This window comes from Acomys russatus, chromosome 19 (assembly GCF_903995435.1).
Source record: "Acomys russatus chromosome 19, mAcoRus1.1, whole genome shotgun sequence".
Classification (NCBI taxonomy): Eukaryota; Metazoa; Chordata; class Mammalia; order Rodentia; family Muridae; genus Acomys; species Acomys russatus.
In genome coordinates, this window is record NC_067155.1 from 42,832,122 (window position 1) to 42,857,900 (window position 25,779).

The 25,779-nt window shown below is 51.0% G+C and overlaps 1 protein-coding gene across 1 annotated transcript in view; it reads right to left on the bottom strand.

The window, feature by feature from the left end:
* Positions 1-9,150: 9,150 nt before the first annotated feature.
* The window catches only part of Castor2 (cytosolic arginine sensor for mTORC1 subunit 2), a 38,322-nt gene continuing 21,693 nt past the window's right edge, over positions 9,151-25,779 (bottom strand). Inside the window, exons 2-9 of the mRNA XM_051161358.1 lie at positions 20,916-20,986; positions 12,259-12,452; positions 11,931-12,063; positions 11,394-11,517; positions 10,432-10,542; positions 9,996-10,078; positions 9,341-9,435; positions 9,151-9,232 (exon numbers count right to left, since the gene is read on the bottom strand). Of these exons, the coding sequence (XP_051017315.1) occupies positions 9,167-9,232; positions 9,341-9,435; positions 9,996-10,078; positions 10,432-10,542; positions 11,394-11,517; positions 11,931-12,063; positions 12,259-12,452; positions 20,916-20,986 (877 nt within the window). The 3' untranslated portion in view covers positions 9,151-9,166. The remainder of the gene's footprint in view (positions 9,233-9,340; positions 9,436-9,995; positions 10,079-10,431; positions 10,543-11,393; positions 11,518-11,930; positions 12,064-12,258; positions 12,453-20,915; positions 20,987-25,779) is intronic.

Consider the following 25,779-nt stretch of genomic DNA (forward strand, 5'->3'; position numbering starts at 1 on the left):
TGCCCTGGACTGTTAAGGAAGGTTTGGCTTATATGTAAACATGTTTTTGTGTTTAATCCCAGGTGTGGGATATGGGGGCTGCTCCCGTTTGTCCACAGCTGATAACTGCCTCCTGAGAGGGTGCATGATGGTTGTCAGCTGGGAACTACCTCCTGCAGGGGTGTGGCCTTTGCCAATGGGAATAACTGCCAGACCTTGAGAGAGACTCGGGGGGGGGGGGGGGCTCTGAAAAAGAAGGCTGCTGGTGTTCTCACCCTGCCGCCGCTCCTGGGTGCTGTTGATACAGTTTGACAAGAAGTAGTTGGGGATACCCTGAAATGAAGACTGGATTTGCCCCAAGGAACCCAGCGACCCTCAACAGCAGGAAGTAGCTAAGGAAAACTATGGGTCCCTCTCCTCACTAACCTTTCATTCCCCCCTGGTGTTGGGATGTTGGAAGAGATTGGGGAGAAGGGAGAAAGATATAAGAAACCAAAATTAAAAAATATATATATATATATATATATATATTTATTTACATGGTTTCCCTGTGTAGCTTTGGCTGTCCTGGACTCACTTTTGTAGACCAGGCTGGCTTCGAATGCACAGAGATCCGCCTGCCTCTGCCTCCCACAGTGCTGGAATTAAAGGCGTGCAGCACCATACCCGGCAAAAATAGATTAAAAAAAAAAAAAAAGATTAATTGGGGGTACTAAAGTTGAGGGGTCAACAAGCAGGCTGTCATGGGAACCAGCTGGCTGATGGAAGGCATGACTGTTCTGGCGGCTATGGGGCAGGTGCTGCCCCTGATTCTGTAAGGGTTAGTCTTAGGCTTGCAATAGCAAAGTTTACTGTGAACTTGAAATAGAAGAGTTGAGGACCTGGAGAGATTGCTTAATGGTTAAGAACAGTTACTGTTCCTCCAGAGGACCTGAGTTCAATTCCCACATCAGGGAGTTTACAAATGTCTGCTCACTCTAGCACCAGGGGATCCGAACCCCCTCTTCAGGCTTCATCACCATATGCATAGGACTAAAAATGATTTTAATTTTAAAAGTCCTTAGAAAAACAAAGAGGCCAGGGGCATAGTTCTGGGAGAGTCCTTGGTTACCATCGGAGAAGCCCTGAGCCCTGGGTCTGATTCACAGCATTTCATAAACAAAATGCGGCTCATTCCAGTAACTCCAGCAGTGGTTTGGGGGCAGGAGGATCAGAAGCTCAAGGTCATCCTTGGCTACACTTCCAGTTTTAGGCCAGCTCAGTAGGTTTGGATGTTTGTCTCTTAACACTCCCCTATGCCCCCAGCATCTGGTACGTGGAAACCCTGCTAAGCCATTATCTTGGTCCCTCATTTTGTTCCAGTCAAAGCTTTGTGTATGAGCTCTGTCCTCTTTAGTGAGCAGGTGAATGATCTCCTGGGTGAAGCAAGCCGCTTGCCTCCTCCCAGGTGTCCTCTATGTACATGTCTGTGCACCATCTCTGTGTAATGGCCACCGGAGCCAGTAGGTGGCATAAGATCCCCTGGAATCAGAGTTACAGCGAGCTGTGAGGTACCATTTAGTGCCAGGAGCTGAGCCTGTCTCATCTGCAAGAAGGGCTCTCCAACGGCTAAACCATCTTTCCAGTCCCTTCTTAAGTTTTTTTTTTTTTTTTTTTTTTTTTTTAAAGACTTATTATTTATTCAGTGTTCTGCCTGCATGTGAGCTTGCATGCCAGAAGAGGGCACCAGATCTCACTATAGGTGGTTGTGAGCCACCATGTGGTTGCTGGGAATTGAACTCGGGACCTTTCGAAGAGCAGACAGGGCTCCTAAACCACTGAGCTATCTCTCCAGCACCTCCTTAATGTTTTTAGATTTTTATTTTTAATGATTTTTATGTGCATGAGAATTTTGTCTGCATGTATTTATGTGCACCACATGTGTGCAGTGGCCAGAAGAGGGCATCAGGTCTCCTGGAACGGGGAGTTACAGATGTCGGGGATTGAGAGATGTCTAATTTTGCAAACACATTTCCTGGCTGTGTCTGTGGCGGTGTGTACAGACATTTAGCTCATGAGGGCTTTGACCTCATCAGTGGATCTATGGGTTGATGGATTCATCATCTGATGGCATTATTGGGAGGTGGTGAAAGGTGACAAGTAGCACTTGATTGAAGGAAGCAGATCACTGAAGATAAGATATTTTGCCCTGGTCTTTTCCCGCGTGCCTGTTTCCTCTTCCTGGATGCCATGACAATCGCTTCCCTACAAATTCTTCTAATGTTCTACTTAACTCAGGCTCATGGTTGTGGGCTGAACCCCCTGGAACTTTCGAGGTAGGACAAATCATTCTTCCTTTTAGCTTTTATTTTATGCACATGGGTGTTTTGCTACACGGATGTCTGTGTGCCACGCAGGTACCTCCGGAGACCAGAAGAGGTCGTTGGATTCCTAAGGACTGGAGTTACGGATGGTTGTGAGCCGCCATGTGCATGCTGGGAAATTGAACCCGGGTTTTTTTGTTTTGTGTTTTGAGACAAGGGCTCTCTGTGTAGCCTTGGCTGTCCTGGACTCACTATATAGACCAGGCTGGCCTCAAACTCACAGAGATCCACCTGCCTCTGCCTTGTGAGTGTGCGGGGATTAAAGGCATGTCCCACCACGCCTCTTTGGAGAACCTGGTTAAGAGTCATGCATGCCCTTGACTGCTAAGTCACCTTTCTAGCCCCCCCTCCCCCCTTTTGAGGTCTCACTATGTAGCTCAGGCTAGCTTGGAACTTTCCATCCTCCTGCCTAAGCCTTCTGAGTGCAGGGATGCAGGTACGTATCTTTTTAAGGTACTGGTTTGGGGCAACTTACTACACAGCATCAGATAGCTGACGTGACCCTTCTCACTCCTGGCGGACTTTCAGACTCAAGGTTAGTTATACCTGAGGGTTATCCTGCTTCCTCTAGCCCCATGACCTGTGTGCTCCTAAACAGAATCTGGAAAGAGGGAATAGAAACGAGACATGATCCTGGCTAAGTCAATTAAAAAACAGAAAACCAAAAAAACCAGACAGCTGTCAGCCAGCATTGTTTTTTTTTTTCCCCTTCATTTAATGAACACTTTACAAAGTACAAAATATACTGTCTTTTATAGGGGGGAACATTAGGTACTTTTTTTCTCCCTGTCATACAGTACACAACTCTCAAGGGTTTTGTTTCTTTGACAAAGAAAACGAAAGCATGAGGCCCTGGGGGTGGAGAGCATAGGATGCTGGTCCTCCTCTTCACCCGAGCTGCAGGACTGATGAAGTACCACTGTTGCTGGTGACCTGGGCACGACATGCCAGGTGAGGGTCAGCTGGGGCCGTGGGCAGGGCAGGGCAGGGCGCCCACACCTGCTCCCCTGCCTCAGGATAACGGAAATTATTTTGGCATACAAGAGGAGGGCTGGGAGAACCGTTGTACTTTCATCTTCTTACTGTCTGGGGGCTGACCCGGCTCTAACTTCCTGGGATACAGGTAAACCAAGGCGGTGAAAAGCTCAGTCTGTGGGGACATGAATTTCCCCCTTGCTGGAGTCTCTAGCTTTGTGGACCCTCTCCCAATGGTTCTTGATAAGGGTCACCCCTTGTCCCCCAGCCTCTCTCCCTGCAAATACTGTCTTTAGAGCTGACTTGGCTAAGGAGTCCCATCGGTGGGCCTGGGCCAGCTCAGGCTGCCTGCATGGGCTCCCCGAGCCTCTGAGGAGCAGATCTTTCTTGGAGATACAGAGTGGGGGAAGGTACCTATTCCATTAGGGTAGCCCCACATTCTGCCCTGGAGCCAGGGCCTGCACCCCTTTCTGGTTAACTCTGTGTGGCAATGGGTTAGGCTAAGGGGCCAAACACTGCATCAAACAGCTCGCAGCTCTGAGATGGGCTCTGCACATGTGTGCACGCACACACCCTCATGCCTAATACATGTACATACACACATACACACACACACTATGTAAATAAACAGCATCCTGACACATGGGACAGGGCCACCTTGCACTTCTGACTCTCCCAGTTTCCCTCCTCTTCTACCAAGTGCCACAAACCATCAGCACCAAACTGGTGCCCACAAGCGCCATGGACTAGGCCTCCGGCCTGTACTTGTGCCTTCAGCAACAGGCCAGCACCTCGCCTTCCCTAGTGGACTAGCCTTCCGCAGGTGGGCGGGGCGGGCTGATGGTGGAGGTCAAGCTGGGGTCAGTTAAATGTCTTTTTGCTGCTTCTAATTAGAAAACCGACTTGAAAAAAGGAGGCTGGGGGTAAACTTTGAGGATGTAAGAAAAGGCTAGGTCTATCAAGTTGGCTCGACTCCACCACCACTGCAGCCCCACACAGCAAAGCAACTGGCTGTCAGCCATCTTGGCCTCTTCCCTCTGGATGTCAAAATGGAGGTCTGCCACCCTTCCAGCCTCTGCTTCGACCCTCAGTACAACACTTATCACTTGGAAACCTAAAGCCGCATCCCATCCCTGTTCAAAAGAGCCCCGCTTCTCATCCAGGCTACCCTCAGCAAGCCAAGTGCCGACACCATCTACGGTTCCCCGGTTCTGCTCCCAGAAGGAACACTGGTTGGCGAGGGGTGTCCTGTGACGTCAACAGTCATCTAAAACCACCTAAAAGACAGGCCTCTGAGTCAGTCTCACAGAAGAGACTGGATTACTTGAGGTGCGAAGACCTACCCTGAATGTAAACCTTCCATGGCCTAGGCTCCTGTCCTGATCAAAAAGGACAAAGCGAGCTGAGCCCCAGCATTTCTCTCTGCTTCCTGACCGCAGATGCCATGCGACCAGCTGCCCCACGCTCCTGCCGCAGTGCCTTCCCCCCATCCAATCCAGAGGCTGTGGCTGGTGGCCCAGAGGTGTGGCTGGGGACTCTTTAAAGGTCCGCCTAGGAAATGTGGCTGGGAGGGGTTGGTGGCAGGTGGCTCCGATCTTCTTTGAAGACCATGTACCAGACAAAGGGGGGGGGGCTGCCAGTGCTCAGGGGCTAGCTCCTTTCCACCTGCCCAAGTGTCTTTTCACTCCCACAGTTCCTTCCATCACGGGGGACCACCTCATGAGCCCTAACAGGTTGCTTCTGTGACATGGATGGCCCGAGGGGCAGCGGACAGATCCCTAGATCCGCCCTGTCACACCAGCCTGTAGTTGATGGGATATGGTGGCTGCTGGTGCTTGGGAGAAGAGGGTTTTGTGGGGGCAGGGCTGCATGCCTCTATGGGTGTGGGGCCAGCAGGGAGAGTATATAGTTGGCAATGCTGTCGGGGTCTGGGGGAAGAAGTTGACTTCTTGGGGGAGCAGGTACGCCTCCGGAGGGGCTGAGCCAAAAGGGGGGTGGGATTTGTCAGTGTGGACACTGGATGATGTCATTAGTCTATAAAGTTGTTATCTGACTTTTTTTTTTTTTTAAAGACAGGGTCTCATGTTGCTCAGCCTGGCCTTGACTTGTGATCTGTCTGCTTCCGTCTCCCGAAGTGCTGGGACTTGAACCTAGAGCTTCCTGTACGCTAGGCGAACACACCACACACTGAGCCACACCCCAATGTATGGTTTTCTGATTAGGGTGCCTTTCGGGCCAGACACACAAACCCCTGGAGTTCATGACTTCATAGCCCCTGTCCTGACTTCCTCAAATCTGACCTTTTTGTTTTTGTTTTTTTGAGACAGGGTTTCTCTATGTAGCTCTGGCTGTCCTGGGAACTCACTCTGTAGTCCAGGCTGGCCTCGAACTCACGGAGATCCACCTGCCTCTGCCTCCCAAGTGCTGCTGGGATTAAAGGCGTGCGCCACCACCACCCGACCTCAAATCTGACCTTTTTAACAGTCCATTCTCCTATCCTCCTTGTGAGCCGAGAGACTCCATGGTGCTAGGGGCTGGGAGCAGCTAGTGGGGGTACCTGCCTTGCATGCATGAGGCGCCCTGCCCAACAATCCTCAGCACCACAGAAAGGTAACAAACAAAATCCCCTAGAGACCCTTGAGTGCTGACTGGCATCTCACTTGGGTGACCTCTGGGGCTGGGTCCACAGGGGGTAGAGTGACCCTCACATTCATAAAACGAGGAGATGCTGAGAAGTGGGGAGACAGCACTAAGAACACAAGAGTAGAGGGCCTCGGTGGGGACTGTCACATCCAGCAGAGCCACAGAGAACAAGCCATGCCATTGCTACCAACAGAACACAGAGACCTAGCTTCCTCCAAAGACCCAGTGTAGCTTAAACAGTGGGTGGGGTCCTTTAAAGTGGGCTTGGCAGGCAGACCCCAGGCCCCAGCTCCTCTCCAGACACACAATTGGGGGGAGTGTGTGTGGTGTTCTGGGTCCTCCAGGGTCAGTTCTAGGAAGAGAATGGGAAGAGAACCTGAGATCCCTAAGCTTGCAGGAATTAAAAAAAAAATTCATAAAAATAATAATAAGCTGGGCACAGTGGCACACACCTGTAATCTCAGCTTAGGGAGGAAGAGGCAGGGGAAATCTCTGTGAGTTCGAGCCAAGCCTGGTCTACAAAACGAGTCCAGGACGGCCAAGGCTACACAGGAAAAAAAAAAAAAAAAAAAAAAAAATCAGCTAGGTGTGATGGCACACACCTTTAAGCCCAGCACTTGGGAGGCAGAGGCAGGCAGACATCTAGAAGTTCAAGGCCAGCTTGGACTACAAAGGGAGTTCCAGGACAGCCAAGGCTATGTAAAGAGAGTCTGCCTTAAGAGAACATATAACAACAACAACAAAAATCCGCTAAGATGCCAGCCAGGTCGACAGCTTTCTATGGAGAAAGGGCTCAGGGAGGGAGGCCGCAACATGGAGTTTACCAGATGAAGTTTTTGGAATAACCCTGAGGGAGAGAGCCACTGCTAAAATGAAAAAAACAAAAACAAAAACAAAAAACAAAAACCAATCTCCCCTCTGGATCAATGTTCCCCCCCAAATAAAGTAAAGAGCATCCGGAGCTCTAGGCTGTGGAACTGGGGGTGCAGTAGCTATGACACAGACCTCACCGGCCCTCTCAACCTGCCCCATGTGCAATAGGCTGTTGGTTCTGTCTCTTTTCCAGGCTGGCCTCGAGGACCCTAGGGCTTTTCCAATCATATTGCCTACATGTTTGAATTAAAAATAGAAGGTGGCTCAAGATGTCCCCGTGTGCGCGCACATGAGGTGGGGCCCTTGTCTGTGTCCTGCGCACACAGAATATATTAACATATAAATTGCTCAAGTATATATGCTATTTACAGAATATATCCCTATCAACATAAACCACTATTTATAGGTGTGTACAATACACAGTCTCATCCTAGCAAGTCTGGGGGGGTGGCGGGCACACAACTCTGGGGCAGGGGACATGGGGCCAGCACGCTTACACAGTGGGAAGGGCTAACTGGAAAGGAGACAGATGGGGTTACGGAGAGGTGTGCCCTGGACAATCAAGGCCTTCCAGGGAGAGAAAAAGGGGACTTGGGGGTGGTGAGGGGGGGAAGGGAGGCTCACTATGGCCCTGCCCAGTTGGCCATTTCCCTTTTGGGATCAGAAAACAATGATTAAGATTTGGTTGTTTTAAGGATTTTGTGCAAAAGGAATTCAAAAGCAACCAAAACCAAAAACCAAAACTGAAACCCACCAAAACCAACCAGAGGCGATTTTGATTAGCATGCCGGGTTCTGAGCTATATGGTTCTAGGATAGTTCCTCCACTCGAGTGTGCCTTTGCGGTCCAGAGAGGAGAGGAACACAGCCGCGGACAAGACCTGTGCAGAGGGTAAGTAAACATCCCTTTTTCTGACCAGAAAACACCCTAAAAGCCAAAAAGCCTGGTGGACTGAGCAGTCCCAACTGTCAGATACGCCGGGATGCCCTGTAGGGGGCGACATGGGGTCCTGCTGTCTTGTGCCAGAGCTCAGCTCCCTATAACCTTTCTCAGAAGCCAAGGCCAAGATGCTTACGATACATCTTTGAATTTGTGTCTGTCCCCAGAGATACAGGGTGCGAAGTGCCACCAAACCCATCTCCTCTAAACAAAACTACTTCTCTCCCAGCCACCTGTATGCAAAAACAATGAATAGTAATAATAATAATAAAAACCCACACGTGTGATTTTTCTCCACAAATGCTCGAGATAGCTGCCTCCTAGGAATTGCTATGGCCACCGACGGTTGGGTGTTACTTCGGGTGGGTAGGTGAGCTCGGGGGCTGAGGCCTCTTTGTCCCCTAAAAGTGGGGTAAAAGGGACGAAGGGGGGGCACTCGAGGCTGGTCTAAGTGACAGCTGGGGAGGTGGACATGGCCCAAAGGCACCCTGGGCCTGGGCTGGTGGGGATGCCCATTGGTGGAAGGAAACGAGTCTTTGCTTGCCCATGATGGGGTTGGGGAGAGCGAAGAGAGGACAAGGAGAAGCTGGTGCTCTAGGCTGGTGGGAGACGAGTTGCCCTGGGAATCCCTTCCTCCTCCAGGGACAAGTGCTCTGGGTGGAAGGTTGGCCCAGGGCCTCTCTTGGCAGTCGTAGTGGGAATCAACACAGGCCCTGTGTGGTCAGCAGGTAGGGTTCTAGGGTCTTGGTTCCCCCCCTCCCCGCCCCCTCGCAGCTTGGGGGTAGGGAGCCCACTGCTACTGTCTCAGACTCACTGGCCATTACGACCTGAGGGAGGTCTGCTGGCCTCCATTGTGAGGCAACCAGCCCCCGAGCCTCTGAAACCAAAGCAGCAACCGTCACATGAATCGCGTGTGTGTAGGGGACTCATGGGGGTCTTCCCAGCTCTACACACCCAATTTTGCGCCACCAGCATCCTAAGATGTCCCTAGGTGCATCAGGACGTGGATCCCAATGCCTCGTGGGAGGTGCCAACTTCCTTTGGTGTTTGCTGTGGGCTGTAGGTGGGGCCTTGGGCTGTTCCCAAGTCCCTTGGGCCTCGGAGACCACTTTCTGGGGTGGAACTTGGGGGAGGAAGATGGGTATGTCCCCACTGGGGGGAAACTGAGTCATTATTGAAAAGGTTGGGGTCTGGAAGGTTGGAGGTGGGGGTGGCCTTGATTTAGGCCCAGGCCTGGAGGATTCAGGCATCAGGGGAGTGTCCCAGAGGGCCCGTTCCTTAGGGTCCTGGGGCCAATCTTTCAGTCCTTGGGGAAATACTGCAAGAATAACAATCTTCGTTAGGGAAAGGCCCAGGTGGGCTGTGGCAGGGGGGAGCCCAGAGAGGAGCCTTTTCTAACGCTTCCCTCCTTGACTGACCTTCAGGGCATGGATAACCCCACTGATATTCTCTTCTGGAACCTATGAGGCAGGAAGCGAAAGAAAAAAAACAAAACAAAAAGACCAGTGCGTTAGGCCAGGTACCTGTTCCCCACTGCATAGTCCCTGCCTGCTCCCAGGGCCACTTACCAATGCATGGTCGAACTTGAAAGTACTGATGTAATAGGCTGGGATGTCTGCAGCTGCCAAGGGCTCGGAGATCTGGGCTACAATCCCACACTCATCTATGGGAACACAGGTGCTTAGAGTCTAGGCAAGTGCTCCACGACTGAGCCACGCCCCCAGCCCCTCACTGGGGGATTCTAGGCAGGTGCTCTACCCCTGAGCCACACCCCAGCCCCTCACTGGGGAATTCTAGGCAGGGGCTCTACCCCTGAGCCACACCCCAGCCCCTCACTGGGGAATTCTAGGCAGGGGCTCTACCACTGAGCCACACTCCAGCCCCTCACTGGGGGATTCTGGGCAGGAGCTCTACCACTGAGCTACACCCCTAGTCCTCACTGAGGGGTTCTAGACAAACACTATAGTGCCAAGTCTCACTCCCGGCCCCAATGTATTAATTTTTCATGGTGGAGGAAGGGAATAAAGGCCCTTTGGTAAAGTCCACTCATTGGTCTCCTGAGGGCTTCGAACACTTGTTGCACCATCTGTCAGAATGGGGGGCCTCGGCTTCCTTTAGCATCAATTTCCTCGTTTGGACCAGTGTGTAGGGTGGAGCTGGCCAGGTACCCAGGGAACGCTGGAATGGATCCCTGCACACAGGTGCTGGACCCCACAGGCTCACCAAATCCCAGCGGTTGTCCTCCTATCCGCACCATCTTCCAGAGCTCTCCAGATGCACTCGTGAACAGCAAATGACTCGGGAACCTTCAGAGGAAGTAAGGGGAATCTGAGGCTGGTGCTAACTGGATGCTCCCCCAGCTCTGGGGCAGCCTTCTCTGCTTTATGGGAGCATCGTAGCGTCAGACTGAGAGGATGACTGTCCCTCTGCAAGGACATGTCAATGCCATTGGGGCCAGGGAGGGAAGCCAATGCTGTGGTGAGACCCCGGGACTATGGTTCCAATCTCCACTCTGGCACCATCTTGCTGTGACCCTTGGATGACCCCTGCACCTACAGGTACATCTCCAGTGAAGGAAATAGGGTAGACTGACCAGGAAGAAAGCATGTGCTACCACCCCTCCCACCCCCCCTTAATGTCCACACAGAGCTCCACCCACCTCTGCTGGGTCTGTACGTCCATCACCAGCGAGACGTAGCCCTCAATGAGTGAGAAGGAAAAGAAGCGGATGTGGCCACAGTCATCACTGGCAGCCACGGCATCCTTCACTCTGGGGATCAAGAGGGAGCTGTGAGAGGGTAGGGCTCCTGCCACATCCTTCATGCCATCTGCCACCCACCAGTCTGGCAGGAGCGGCCGCTCTTGCCTCGTGCCTTGCCTCCATCAAAAAAGCCCATGAACTCAGAAGTCATAGACCCCCCCTGGGACGTTATAATACCGACTTTGCCAGGCAAGATGTAACCACCGGTGTCCTAGTGGTATAATAGTTAGTGGGGTAACCAACCACTTTCTGCTCGAATCTAGGACCTGCTTCACAGGAGGAAATCCATGCCTGATATACCTGGTCAGAAGCCCATGGCTTGGGAGGCCACAACCCCTAGGGACAAAGCTATTATCCTGCCTTCTAAATTATTTGTGTTCATATCCATGGATTAGCACCGCTCTCAACTGCGGCCAGAGAAGCATCTTCCCGCATTAGGTTGCAGCTAACATGGAGACTCATCTTGGTCGAGCAGTGAAAGTGACTGTTGAGTGCCCAGCCTTCAATGGGCCATCTGCATCAACCCCCAACCCTACCATTAGGGTTTAAAACACATGAGAGGGGAGAAAGAATCTAAGAGCTAGCTCAGCACATATGTCAGACTGTTCTTGGGTAGGACAGTCCCTCTCTACTTAGATGAGGCCCCATCCCTTAGACTTCCTTCTTGGGGCAGGTCTGTGTGTCTCCTTTTCAGATTAGGCTCCTGGACAGACTGTGCCTCCTCCCTCGGACTGGGTTTATGGGTAGAGTGAGGCCTTCTCCATCAGAGAGAGCTTTGGGTAGAATAAGGTGTTCGCTCTGAGACAGGACTCCTGGGTAGAGCAGTATCCCATGTCTGTCCCCTCACCCCAGGGACCTACCCACTGGAGTAGAACATCACATCCATGAGGAGAGTGGCGACGGCAGGCAGCGTGTCGGGGTCCAAGCTGGTGACACAAAACCTGTTGCTTGGGCTGGATAGCGGGTGGATGACTGGCCTCTGGACTGAGAGAGCATGGGACACAGGATTTAAGGGCAGAGTAGAACTTTGGTGTATAGGAGTCGGGCCCAGCCTTAGACCTTGTTCAGCGTAGCCCATGTGGCTTTCCCACCCCCAACACACACACCGCACTGATTATATTTCCCTTCAGGACCCCGGGCCTTTGTACAAGCTACTGTGACAGCTGAGAACGTCCTTTGCAACGGCCACCACCTGGCTTAGCCCCTTGTGCTCCAAGCTTCTACTTGATGGTTCCTATCGTAGGTAGCCACCCTGACACCATGAGCTGGGCCGAGACAGGAGCCATCTCTGGCCATTTTGCTGGCCGCTCCGCCTGGAATCTGGTGAACACCAGGTGAACTCCAAGAGCGGGGGGCCTTCTGCTGGGGGCCCCCCCACCCCCCCAACGCCAACTCACCCATCTTGGGCTTCACAAAGCCATTGGTGATGCTGAGATTCTCGGCCGCTACTGTTTCTCCATTGACAACCCGGAGGATGGTGAACTCCGAGGATAAGGTGTGCGTGACAAAGGGCAGGTCACGCTCGCGCACCTGAGAGTGGGAAGCAGATTCCCTGAGTCCCAGCTCATCCCGCCTCCTGCGTTAGTGCACAGGGCTGAGGGTGAGGAGCAGAGCAGCAGACAGGACATGATAGGATAACGTGTCTGCTGGAAGCAGGTGTGTGTGTGTTAGTTACATGGGGAAGGTCGGGAGCATGCACAGCCAGTCACCCCAGCTTTGACTCACCAGGATGAAGTCGGTCTGATAGGTGGACAACATAAACACGGAAATGTTCTGGTCAGCCAGTGGGGCGATGACAGACTTGGCGATCTTTGTCACACCGATGGGCTGGGAGCTGGAGAAGCTGCCACCACCAGACACCACATTCAGGGCCAGCCAGGTGGCATCAGTCACACTCAGGTGCTCGGACGAGGGCAGCTCTGCAGTGGGGTGGGGGTTATGGATGATAGTGTTGGTGACTTGCTTGGGGCTGGGTGTTCCCATGCCAGACCAGGCTATGCTGGAGAGGTAGGCCGAGGTGGATGACTGAGACCTTAGAGACTAGCTTGTCTGTCTTTGGGCCTCAGTTTCCTCAGTTTAAAATATTTTTATTTATGTGCATGTGTGTATGTTTGTGTGGGTATGTGCACGTGAGAGTCATTGCTGAGGAGGCCAGAAGAGGGCGCTGGATGTCCCTGGAGCTGGAGTTACAAATGTTTATGATGCATTGAACATACTGCTGGGGAACAAACCCAAGTCCTTTGAAAGCGCAGCAAATGCTTCTAACTACTGAGTCATATCTCCAGCCCCCAGTGTCCTGAGTTAGTTAACAGGATGGCTCAAAGGTGCCTTCTTTGGAAGGCTAAGTAGGTGACATCCTGGATGGCTTGAAGCACCTGCCAACTTGTTTTATCTGTGTCCAGCTCCAATTTCTTCCATTGTAAAGGAAAGTTGGTAATGCCTCCGTGAATGCCTACTTCTTAAAAACCAAATCCAAACCTGAAAATCTTTATTACTTTATTCTATGTGTATGTTGTCTCCTTGCTTGTCTGTGCACCACACATGTTCCTGGTGCCCGTGGAGGCCAGAGCGGCGTCATATCAACTGGAACTGAGGTTAGAGGTGTTTATAAACAGCCATGTTGGTGCCAGGAATTGACCCCAGGGTCCTCTTACCTACTGTACCATCTCTTCACTTCTGAATTCCTACGTCTTTAATTAAAAACTTAATTTGTTTTTAGAGTATTTTAAAAATTAAAAACTTTTCCTTTATTTTTATTTTTTATGTATATGGGTATTTTGCCTGCACACCACATTCATTCTTTAAGGCCCTTGGAGGCTAGAAGAAGGGATCTCATGGGGTTGGAGTTAGTTACAGATGGGTGTGAGCCACCGTGTGGGGGCTGGGAATGGAACCCAGGTCTTCTGTAAGAATAGCCAGCATTTGTGGGCTGGAGCGATGGCACAGAGGTTACGAGCACTGACTGCTCTTCCAGAGGTCCTGGGTTCAATTCCCAGCAACCACAGGGTGGCTCACAACTATCTATAATGTGATCTTCTGGCCTGCTGGCTCACATGCAGGCAGAACACTGTATCCAACAACAATAATAAATACATCTTTAAAAAAAAGAATAGCCAGTATTTTTAACTGCCTAGTCATCTCTCTAGCCCCAAGATGATTTATTTCTCTCTCTCTCCCTCCCCATGTGTGTGTGTGCGCGCGCGGGGCGCGCGTGCGCGCACATGTGGATGCAGTTATTCTTGGAGGCCAGAAGAGGGCACCTGAATCCCTGGAACTGGAACTATAAATGGTTGTGAGCCGCCCAATATGGTTGCTGGGAACCAAAGCTGGGTCCTTTGTAGGAACAGCAAGCACTCTTAACTACTGAGCCATCTTCCCAGCCCCTTATTTATTACTGTCACATGAATATACCTGTGTCCATGCTGAATTGGAGTGGGTGTGTACAAAGAGATCGGAGGATAACTGTAAGGAGTTGGTTTTCTCTTTCTATTTTGACATGAGTGAACTAAGGTCAACAGGTCTGCGCCGGAAGGAACTCCACCCACTGAGTCAGCTCACCATTCCATTTTTTTTTTTTTTTTTGAGACAAGGTTTCTTGTATCCCAGGTTGGCCTTAAACTAGCCATGTAGCTGAGGAACCCTCTGTCTCCACCTCTTGATCGTTGGGATGACAGACCCATTGTTGTCACATTTGGGACCAATGTCACAGGCCCAAAACTGTGCCACCACATCAGGCTTATGCAGTGCTGGGCAAGGAACCCAGGGCTTTGTGCAAGCATCTACCAGCTGAGCTCCTGCCCATGAATTCCCACTGCTCACAACCTTTCCGTGGGCCTGCTTTAGTCACATCTGCATAGTGAAGTTAATCTAGAAAAAGAGCCTGAAGCCAGATGCCCGAATGTCAGGTTCCTGGGTCCCATCAGTCAGAGGCCGTCTCCAAGGAACCCCGGGCATGAGATACAGGCACCCAGAAGTTAGGTAGCTATGGTTTTAAACAGAAATGTTCACTTCTGGACGAAGGCTCTGGAAAACCCAGGATGTCAACAAAACTCACCAGGCTTTGGGCATGGTGGCACCAACCTTTCATCCCAGCGCTCAGGAAGCAGAGGCAGGTTGGATCTCTGTGAGTTCAAGGCCAGTCTCATCTACATACTAAATTTCAGGCCAGACAATACATAGTGAGGCCATGTCTCCCCAAACCCAACCCAACCCAACCCAACCCAACCCAACCCAACCCAACCCAACCCAACCAAACGAGCAAAACACCCAAACCCCAAGTCTTACAAGGCTCAGGAAGATCCTGAAACTTACAAGACTCACAAAGACCCTAATACAGTGGTGAGGGGAAGGAGACTCTCTCTGGTAGAGCTGCCTTCATGCTGTACAGAGAGCTCCACAGCTGCAGCTTTCCTGAGCCATCACCCACGCTGGTGAGGGCCTGTGGTGATGCAGCTGCCTTTGACCCATCCATGTTCCTGTAAGGAACCCCAGTAAACTGGCTCAATCAACTAAACTTGGGTGGAATAATTTCTTGGGTCTGCTGTTGGTACCCTATCGGGTTGAAGAGATATTTTCTCATGTCTCCTCCGGGAAACGTGACACAACACCACCATGTATATATATGGTACCTCCACGGAGGAGCCCAGAGAGACCCATATAAGTTTCTTCATAAAATCCCAGGCTCCTAGCTGGGTGTGGTGGCTCATGCCTTTAATCCTAGCCCTTGGGAGGCAGAGACAGGGGGATTGCTGTGAGTTCAAGGCCAGCCTGGTCTACAAAGCGAGTCCAGGACAGCCAAGGCTAATGCAGAGAGACCCTGTCTCAGAACTCCCCTACCAAACAAAACAAAACAAAACAAAAAAAAACCCAGGCTCCTGCTAAGACCCTCCAACCCCAATCCTGGCACACTGTAGGACAGAGATATGGCAAGAAGTGGACTATGATATTGTGCCCACCACAAAGACCCTGTAGAGGAAGCATGGCTGTCCACTCCACACAGATACTTGAAAGGCACCAGCAATTTGCCCAATATCTCTAGACCGGGAACAACCAAGCCAAGGTTCAAAGACAAACCCAGGTGCGGTGTGGTGGGGAACACCTGTAATCCCAGCTCCTTGGGCGGCTGAAGCAAAAGCTTGAACTCCAAGCTAGCCTGGGCTACCTAGTGAGCTTGAGTCCCCAACACCCCTAAGCAAACAAACAAACACTGACAAAAAGACGGGCTGGGGATGCAGAGCGCTTGCGGAATGTCTTTTCTAGCATCCATAACAGCCCCAGTACCACATGGAACCAGATGTAGTGGTGTAGATGCCTGTATAGTTCCAGCACTTGGGAAGTGGAGGCAGGAGGATCAGGAGTTTAAGGTCATCCTTGATGCTTCTAGTTTGAGATATATGGGATAATGCCTCAATAAACAAACAAACAAACAAATAAATAAACCAGCCAACCAAATAAACAAAGAAGAAGATTCAAGTTCAGCCGATTCAAAATATCCAGGCTCAGTCTTGAGGACCAACAGGAAGAAGCAAGAGGCTCCAAAGGGCTGGGGTTAGGAGCGGCGTTGAGAGACTAAGACAGGGAGGGGGCTGGGCCAGCCTCTGGAAAGGATGGCTTGGGGAGAAGGGATGCAGAGCGAAGCCTATCTGCCTAGCTCAGTTGCCATGGTGACCACAGCCTAGGGGCAGCCCATTGGTCCTGCTGACTCAGAAGGGTCGGTGGTCAGCCAGTTAGTAATGGAGAGGCAGGCGGCGGCTTCATAGGAGAGAGAAGAGGAGGAAGCAGTGAAAAGGCAGTCCCCGAGCCCTGGGCTTCTGAGACTACCTACTGCCCAGGTGGAGGCTTTGTCTTATTTCTCCCAGGAACAAGATTCCCAAATCCTGGCCCTGCCCAGACCTTGCCTTGGCTCAGCTCTGGACTTCTCTGTGTGTACATGTGCACAAGCACATGGAGGTTAGAGGTCTAGTTGGTGTCTTTTTTAATCGCTCACATCCTTCTTATTTATTTTTTTTACAGTTATTGGTGTGTGTGTGTGTGTGTGTGTGTGTGTGTGTGTGTGTGTGTTTATACATGGCACACACATGGAGGTCAGAGAACAACCTGTGGGAGTCAGGCCTCTCCTTCTACCATACAGGTCGTGGGGCTGGAACTCGGGTGGTCAGGCTTGGTTGTGGGCACCCTTACCCACTGAGCCATCTTATTACCAGTCCTTGTGTTTTTTGAGACAGTGTCTCTCACTGAGCCAGATTGGCTGGACGGTGAGCACCAGGAATCCTCCTGCCTCTGTAACTCTAGTTTTGGTTACAAGCACATACCACACCCAATTTTCTTCCTTCCTTTCTTCCTATGGGTTCAGGGGATTCGAACTCAGGTCCTCCTACTGGCTTAGCAAGCACTTTACCAACTGGTCCAATCTCCCATAGCCTCTTGTTTTTAGAATTCTAAGGAGCCCAAACTTGCTAAGGGGATCTTAGGGGGTGGGCATTTGAAGCCCTTATTATCATCTCTTGAGAGTTTCTGGGAGCCTGGGTACCCTGAAATGCAGCTTTGTGAAGTGGTCTCCCTTTACCCCAGGTGTCAACCACATCTCCTGATGATGACGGCAAGTCAGGGAGCTCAGACAACAGCAGCTTCCTCAACAGTCACACTACGACATATTTCACAGCGGAACAGATACTGTCTCACGTTCCTGGAGCACAACTTTAAGCCATTTTGGGAAGGAAGGCACATATGCGGTCTATGTCCTTAGTATCACAGTGCCAATGACATCAAACAGACCTATTTATATATTTTTATTTTTATGTATTGTTTTTATATAGTTTTTATTATTAAAAACTATACATATTGCCAGGTATGGTGGTGCATGCCTTTAATCCCAGTGCTCAAGAGGCAGAGGCAGGTAGAACTCAGTGAGTTCAAGGCCAGCCTGGACTACAAAGCAAGTTCAGGAGAGTCAAGGCTACACAGAGAAACCCTGTCTCCAAAAACCAAAACCTAAACCAATCCAAAGCAAAACAACTCCCAATAAAACTGTATGTATGGGACTGGAGAGAATACTGTCTGTTCTTCCAAAGGTCCTGGGTTCAATTCCCAGCAACCACATGGTGGCTCATAACCATCTATAATGAGATCTGGTACCCTCTTCTGGAGTGCAGGCACACACATGGGCAGAATACTGTATAAATAATAAATCTTAAAAGAAAACTACGCATGTATGTATGTATGCATGGGTATGTTCATGTGTGTGCAGGTACCCATGAAGTCCAGAAGAGGGCATCAGATCCCCAGGAGCTGGAGTTATAGACTTCTGTGAGCTGCCTGATGTGGATGCTGGGAACTGAACTGAGGTCTACTCTCCAATAGCAAGTGCTCTTAATTCCTGAGCCACTTCTTCAGCCTAAAGACAAGGTCTCAGGTAGGCCAAGCTAGCTTTGAACTCACTCTGTTGATGGACAGCTGGTTCTTCATCTGTAAAATGGATGCTTAAGCCTAGGAACCGTGAGAATGATTCCAAGGATTCTCCTGAACACAGAGCTGTTGGTCTGGTGATGAGACCCTCCTGCCTTAGTGGCAGATGCCATTTCAATCACAGCACACAAGTTTGCTTGGTTTTTTTTGGAATGACAGATATCCCTAGAGTATGGTTTCCCATTGGGCAGGCTCAGAGAGTAGCAGGTGAGGCAATTCCAAGTTCCAAGCCATGATTTTATACTCTTGTTGGTAATAAAACTCTGAATACACTAGGTTCTACCACTGAGCCACACCCTCAGGCCCTCACTGGGGGATTCTAGGCAGGTGCTCTCCCACTGAGCCACACCCCAGCCCCTAACTGGGAGATTCTAGGCAGGTGTTCTACCACTGAGCCACACCCCAGCCCCTCACTGGGGGATTCTAGGCAGGTGCTCTACCCCTGAGCCACACCCCAGCCCCTCACTGGGGGACTCTAGGCAGGTGCTCTACCACTGAGCCACACCCCTGCCCCTCACTGGGGGATTCTAGGCAGGTGCTCTCCCACTGAGCCACACCCCAGCCCCTCACTGGAGGATTCTAGGCAGGTGCTCTACCACTGAGCCACATCCTCAACCCTTTGTGCTTGAACAAAAGGTCTTGTAATGTAAGTCAGGCTAGCTCTGAAATACTGATCCTCTATTTCAGTCTCTTAGATACTGGGGTTACAGACCAGTGTCTGCCTTCCCGGCTCTCTCCACAGACTTTGAAGACAGTCCCTTAGTCGTTAGCTCACAGGACTCCCAACACCAGTGAGCGAGTTCAATGGCTCCCCTCTGCTCTGTCATCAATACAGTGCTGGCAAGACAAAAGGAGCGTGTTTCCATTTGCAGAGAGCCTCTGGACAGTCGCTGTAAACCAGACACTGGGTTGGGAGTGTGGTTCAGCAGTATAGCACAGATGTCCCATAGGATAGGCACTGAGAATCATCTCCAGAATTGCAAAACTAAATGACTAAATAATTAAGGAAGCCTAATACATGTCATCAATTTTTGTTGTTTTTGAGACAGGGTCTCACTCTATAGCCTTGGCTGGCTTGGAACTCAGAAGTCTGATCCACTTGCCTCTGATTCCTGAGTGCCTCTGATTCAAAGGGTGCACCACCACCACTCGGCTCAATAAACTTCTCTAACTAACAAAAATAGGCAGCATCAGGTTTTGGAGACAAGTGGTAACAGGTGATTAAGTATTCTCCCAAGCCCAGTGAAGGGTGAGGGATACTGTAGAGTGCTGGCCTAGCCCGCAAGAAACGAGGGTTTTGCCCAAAGTGCAGCAAAAACCAGGCAAGATGGCGCACAGCCATGAGGTCCACACTTGAGAAGCAGGGACAGGTGATGTAGAAGTTCAAGGTCGTCTTCAGCTATGCAGAGAACCCCAGGCCAGTCTAGGGCACCAGACAAGGCAACTTGCTACACCTACACTTCAAACGTGGTGGTTAAGGGTTTTTTGTTTTAATTTTCTGAGGTCTCTCTGTGTGGCCCTGGCCGTCCTCAGGCTGGCCTCGAACTCAGAAATCCATGCGCCTCTGCCTCCCAAGGGTTGGGAGTATGTACTACCGCCACCGCCCAAGAAATGGGTTAATTTTTGAAAATGTATTATTGTTTTATCACTTTATAGCCGGGCGTGGTGGCGCACGCCTTTAATCCCAGCACTCAGGAGGCAGAGGCAGGCGGATCGCTGTGAGTTCGAGGCCAGCCTGGTCTACAAAGCGAGTCCAGGACATCCAAGGCTACACAGAGAAACCCTGTCTCGAAAAACAAAACAAAACTTTATGTGTATGGGTGTTCTGTCTGCATGTTCGTCTGTACCATGTGTGTGCCTGGGGCTCGGACGCTAGAAGAGGGCATCAGAGCTTCTGGAACTGGAGTTCCAGGAGGTTGTGAGCCACTGTGTGGTGCTAGTGATCAAACCAGGGTCCTCTGGAATTTCAGCTTGTGCTTTAAACCACTGAGCCATCTTTTCAGCCCTCAAAAAAAAAAAAAAAAAAAAAGATGAATTTTAGGATAACTGTATGATCTTTAAATTAAAAAAATAAATACAGATAGAGAGATGACTCAGCGGTAAAGAGCACTTACTGCTCTGGCAAAGGATCTGGTTTTAGTTCTCAGCACCCCCGTGGGAGCTCACAATGGCCCGAAACTCTGGTTCCAGAGGATCAGACCTCTACAGTCTTCTACACGCATGTGGTGCAATACACATATCCAGGCACATACACATTAACTGAAGAAAAAATGAAAAGAAAGAAAAATGGACAAAAAAAATAGTCAGGCACAGGGTCATTTTGCTATCATCTCAGCACCGGGGAGGCTGCAGTAGGAGGGTTATAAACTGGAGGTTAGGCTACATTAGGAGGCCCCATCTCGACAAACAGTGAGATGGCTCCGTAGGTAACTGGAGGTTAGGCTACATTAGGAGGCCCCATCTCGACAAACAGTGAGATGGCTCCGTAGGTAACTGGAGGTTAGGCTACATTAGGAGGCCCCATCTCGACAAACAGTGAGATGGCTCCGTAGTAAACATGCTTGCACCAAGTCTGATAACCTGAGTGTAATCCCTGGAACCCACGAGGTAGGAGGTAGACTGACTGCCACAGGCTGCCCTCTGACCTCCACACCCATGCTCTCGAGTGTGTGTGTGTGTGTGTGTGTGTGTGTGTGTGTGTGTGTGTGTACACAAAATAAATCAGTAAATGTAAAAAGCAAAAGAGCTTACCACCAACAAAGACCTCGAAATCTCCAAACAGACAACCCCACAAAAATTCCCAAACAGCTTCCCTCCAGTTTTTTTCTTTCTTTCTTTTTTTTAAAAAACAACAAAGAAAAGAGGAGGTGGGGAGGTGGCCGGTGGGGAGGTGGCCTGTTGGGAGGAGAGACACTTACCAAGGAAGCCCTCCTCATCTACGATGATGGTGTAGTCCTCAGGGGTCTCAGTCAGACTGAAAAACTTGCACCTGTGTAGAAAGACACAGGAATATCTGGTCAGTATGAACCGGGCCTCCTGTAGAGCCACACCCCAGCCCCTCACTGTGGGATTCGAGGCAGGTGCTCTACCACTGAGCCACACCCCAGCCCCTCACTGGGGGATTCTAGGCAGGTGCTCTACCACTGAGCCACACCCCAGCCCCTCACTGGGGGATTCTAGGCAGGTGCTCTACCACTGAGCCACACCCCAGCCCCTCACTGGGGGATTCTAGACAGGTGCTCTACCACTGAGCCACACCCCAGCCCCTCACTGTGGGATTCGAAGCAGGTGTTCTACCACTGAGCCACACCCCAACCCCTCACTGGGGGATCCTAGGCAGGGGCTCTACCACTGAGCCACACCCCAGCCCTCGACTGAGAGATTCTAAGCAGGTGTTCTACCACTAAGCTACATGGTCATGTTCCTTGTATACTCTCTGGTATGTGGTGGTGGCTTCAAAATCCAACCAATGAACTATCCACTAAAAAGGGTGATTTTTTTTTTTCGAGACAGTGTTTCTCTGTATAGCCTTGGCTGTCTTGGACTCACTGTGTAGACCAGGCTGCCTTTGAACTCATAGTGATCCACCTGCCTCTGCCTCCAGAGTGCTGGAATTAAAGGCCACCATGCCCTGATGACTTTTTTTTTTTTTTTTAGTTTCTTGTAGCCCAAGCTGACCCCCAACTCGTCCATCACTCACGTCAGCAATGCTGTACTGTAACTCCTAATCTTCTACTAAGGGCTGAGATTACAGATGTGTACCACCACAAGTGGCTAAAAGGGCAACTTCTGTTCTGTGTTGAATTACACATCACCAACCTGATCTTCAAGGGGCTGAAGAGATGTCTCTGTGGTTAACAACACTTACTGCTCTCGTGGAGGACTTGGGTTTGGTTCCAAGCACCCGTATCAAGTGGCTTACAACTGTAACTTCAGTTCTAGCAGCGCCAAGACTCTCTCACCTCCATATGGTGCACATAAACTCACACTGGCACATTCGTACACATACTAAGTACATCATCCTGAAACCAGTCAATCAACCGACGAAAACGATCTTCAAGAAAATGCCTATTTGGGGCCGGGCGGCATGCATTCCTCATCTCCGTTGATTTTCCTGCTTAGTCACCAGCACACACTCAGCTCCCCTCCAGTTCCTTCCCTTTTCATTTATTTGTGTCTGTGCGCACCTGATCAGGCTGTGGTGCACACGTGGGTGGAGGTTAGAGGACAACTTGCGGGGGTCTATTCTGTCTTTCCACCATGTTGGTTCTGTGGAGTGAACTCAGGTTGTCAGCCTTGGTGGCGGTCCCTTTCAGCTACTGGGCCATCGCACCAGCCCTCGTTGGTTTCTCAGGGGCATCTCTGTCCATGTCTATCCCATAGCCAACTTGTAACACTCTCTCCCCCTCCCTCTCTGAGAACAGGGTTTTGCTGTGTAGCCTTTGCTGTCCTGAAACTTGCTCTGTAGACCATGCCAGCTTCGAACTCAGAGATCCACTTGTCTCTGCCTCCCAAATGCTGGGACTAAAGGCATGTGCCACCACGCCCAGTCAACTTGCAACTCTTATCTATACAATATACATTATCTGCTTCAAAGGAGAACAGTAAACTATTACCTTGTAAGTGGCAATCAATACTCTTGTGAGGTTCCTTCATAGAGGCCCCACATCCTCAGAATTAGCCTTAAAGCTCTCAGGTTCCAGATGGCTGAAACAGATGCATGCTGGGATGGATAGGCCTCCCAGTTGCCTGAGAGCCTAGTATACAGGAATGGGCAAGACACTTACTCCTGCTACCCTCAAGGCTGTAGGGACACTCCAGAAATAGACCGGACACACTGGTCTGGAGGGCACAAACACCAGCAGATGGCAAGTAGGGCGTCTGCGGACAGGAGGTATAAATAAATAAGTTGTTGAAGTGACATGTCCCGGGGGGCCAGCCAGCTGTTGGACGTCCATCTCAATTCATTGTACACACTGGCTGAGAGAGGCCCTTTAGGACAGAGGAGACAGAGGGAACTGTTGCTCTTACTGGTTACCGAGTGCCTTGTATCTGTGAGCCTCACCCCACCTGATCCTCTAGGGCAGCAATTCTCAACCTGTGGGCCTCCATCCCTTTGACGGGGTGGGGGGGGGGGGGGGGGGGGGGGTGGAGGGAGGGAGTCACACGTCAGACATCCTGCATACTAGGTTATTTACATTACGACTCATAACAGTGGCAAAATTACAGTTATGATGTAGCAATGAAATAATCTTCTGGTTGGGGGTGGGGTGGGTCACCACAACATGAGGAACTGTGTTAAAGGGTCACAGCATTAGGAAGGTTGAGGACCATTGGTCTAGGACATTGAGATTGGTCTCGAGTTCCTTTATTATTTGTGTATGTGTGTGTGGGGTCAGTACCTGTGAGCTGACGCATGTGGCTATATGTCTGAGAGGCCAGGCGACGGGGTTAGGTGTCCTTCTCTCTCTCCTCTCTCTCTCTCTCTCTCCTTTTTCTCTTTAAGACAGGGTTTCTCTCTGTGGAGCCCTGGCTGTCCTGGACTCACTTTATAGACCGGGCTGGCCTCGAACTCACAACGATCCGTCTGCCTCTGCCTCCCGAGTGCTCGGATTACAAGGCATGCGTGCGCCATGCCCGGCTACTACTAACTTTTAAATAACAGAATCTCTCACTGGTTTCTCACTCACTAAACAGGCTAAGTGCCTGACTGGCCAGAGAGCGAGTCCCACGGCTCCTCCATCTCTATAGCCCCGGTGTTGAGGTTACAAACATGTGACAACACACCCAGCTTTTTAAATGGGGATTCCGGTGACCAAACTCAGGCCCCTACGCTTCTACAGCAAGTGCTTTACGGACAGAGCCATCCTCCCTGCTAATGTGAGCTCTGGTGGAGAATGTCACCAGCTTCTTCCTTGGTCACTGCCCGCCTGCCTATCTTCTTTGGACATCTCCTGCTTGTTTGTATGACCCCCAAGAAGCACCTGGGAACAGGGAGCAGCCACCTCCTTTTCCTTAGCGAAGAGATGGTCCTCACTAGTCTGAAGGGATCTGCTATAGGAGGAGGGCAGCGGGGGGTCTGGGGGGGCTTGGGCTGACCACGCATTACAGTGTGATGGGGAGTTTGCTTTACATTGTGCCTGTGAAGGATCTCTTCCGTAGCTGGGCAGTGCCAGCCCGGCAGATTATCTGGCAGAGCACACCTGACACCCCAGCACCATGGAGGACTGCTGTATGCCTGAGATCAGACCACAGGTTTACACTGTGAGTTCTAGGCCAGCCTGGAATCAGCCACGTGACAGGCCCTTTCCAGTCTTCAACTCCTGACGCTTCTGCTTCAGCCTCCTCAGCGAGGGGCAACAGGTGCACTTGACAACACCTGGTTTTTCTTTTTTGAAGTGCCAGGGATCAAACCCAGGGGCTTGCATGCTGAGCTAGCACTCTATGGCTGAGACATGTACTTAGTTCTTCATTGGAGTTCTAGGCAGGGGCTCTACCACTGAGCCATACCCCAGCCCCTCACTGGGGGACTCTAGGCAGGTGCTCTACCACTGAGCCACACCCGCAGCCCCTCACTGGGGGACTCTAGGCAGGTGCTCTACCACTGAGCCACACCCGCAGCCCCTCACTGGGGGATTCTAGGCAGGTGCTCTACCACTGAGCCACACCCGCAGCCCCTCACAGGAGGACTAATGCTCAGTTCTAATGCCGAGCCCCAGCCCCAGCTTGCATATGTTACTTTCTTTGCCTTGTCCTCGAGGAGTTTGAACAAGGTGCTCGCATTCTCCCTCCCTTTCTTGGGACTGGAGACCCAGTGGATTTCCTACAGCCCTTGTTCTGCACAACAGTCCAGTCATCCGCCTAAGGACACCCAACTTCCTGTCAGCACAGGAAGGTAACGAACACTGGATATCAACCCCTTTGCCGTTAAGCAATCTGTGGTCCCTGTGGCCATCTCCCCACATCCCAGACACTATTAACTGCAAATGACATTCCCTGGAGGGCCCAGCTCGGGTGTTGCCTGAGGCTGTTGACCAGTTGCCTAGCAACTGAAGTGTCTTGCTCTCTGGGTCAATGCCACTCCAACTCCCTGTCAGTGCCTACGGCTGGTTCTTTTAGCTGGCATGGCGTGGCCGCTGTGTCCGAGTCCATCTTTAGATGCCCTTCATTACTCCCCCAACACAGCCATCTCCTCCCTCAGACTTGACCCCACTCTGCATCCCTCCAGGCCTTTCCTACTTCTCCATATCTGGCCCTCTAAGCACTCCCCTGGCCCCTAGGGCAGGGTTTCTCTGTGTAGCCATGGCCATCCTGCAACTAGCTCTGTAGATCAGGCTGGCCTCGAACTCACAGAGATCTGGCTGGCTCTGACTCATGAGTGCTGGGATTAAAGGCGTGCGCCACCATGCCTGGCTAAACACTCTTGATACTGGTATCTCCTGAAGGTCCGTCTCAAAACCCTGCAAGTGCATGCAGCTTGGTTTTTTTTTTTAAATTAATTTATTCTTGTTACATCTCAATGGTTATCCCATCCCTTGTATCCTCCCATTCCCCCCCCCCCCCATTTTCCCATTATTCCCCTCCCCTATGACTGTTCCTGAGGGGGATTACCTCCCCCTGTATATTCTCATAGGGTATCAAGTCTCTTCTTGGCTACCTGCTGTCCTTCCTCTGAGTGCCACCAGGTCTCCCCCTCCAGGGGACATGGTCAAATGTGAGGCACCAGAGTACGTGAGAAAGTCATATCACACTCTCCACTCAACTGTGGAGAATATTCTGACC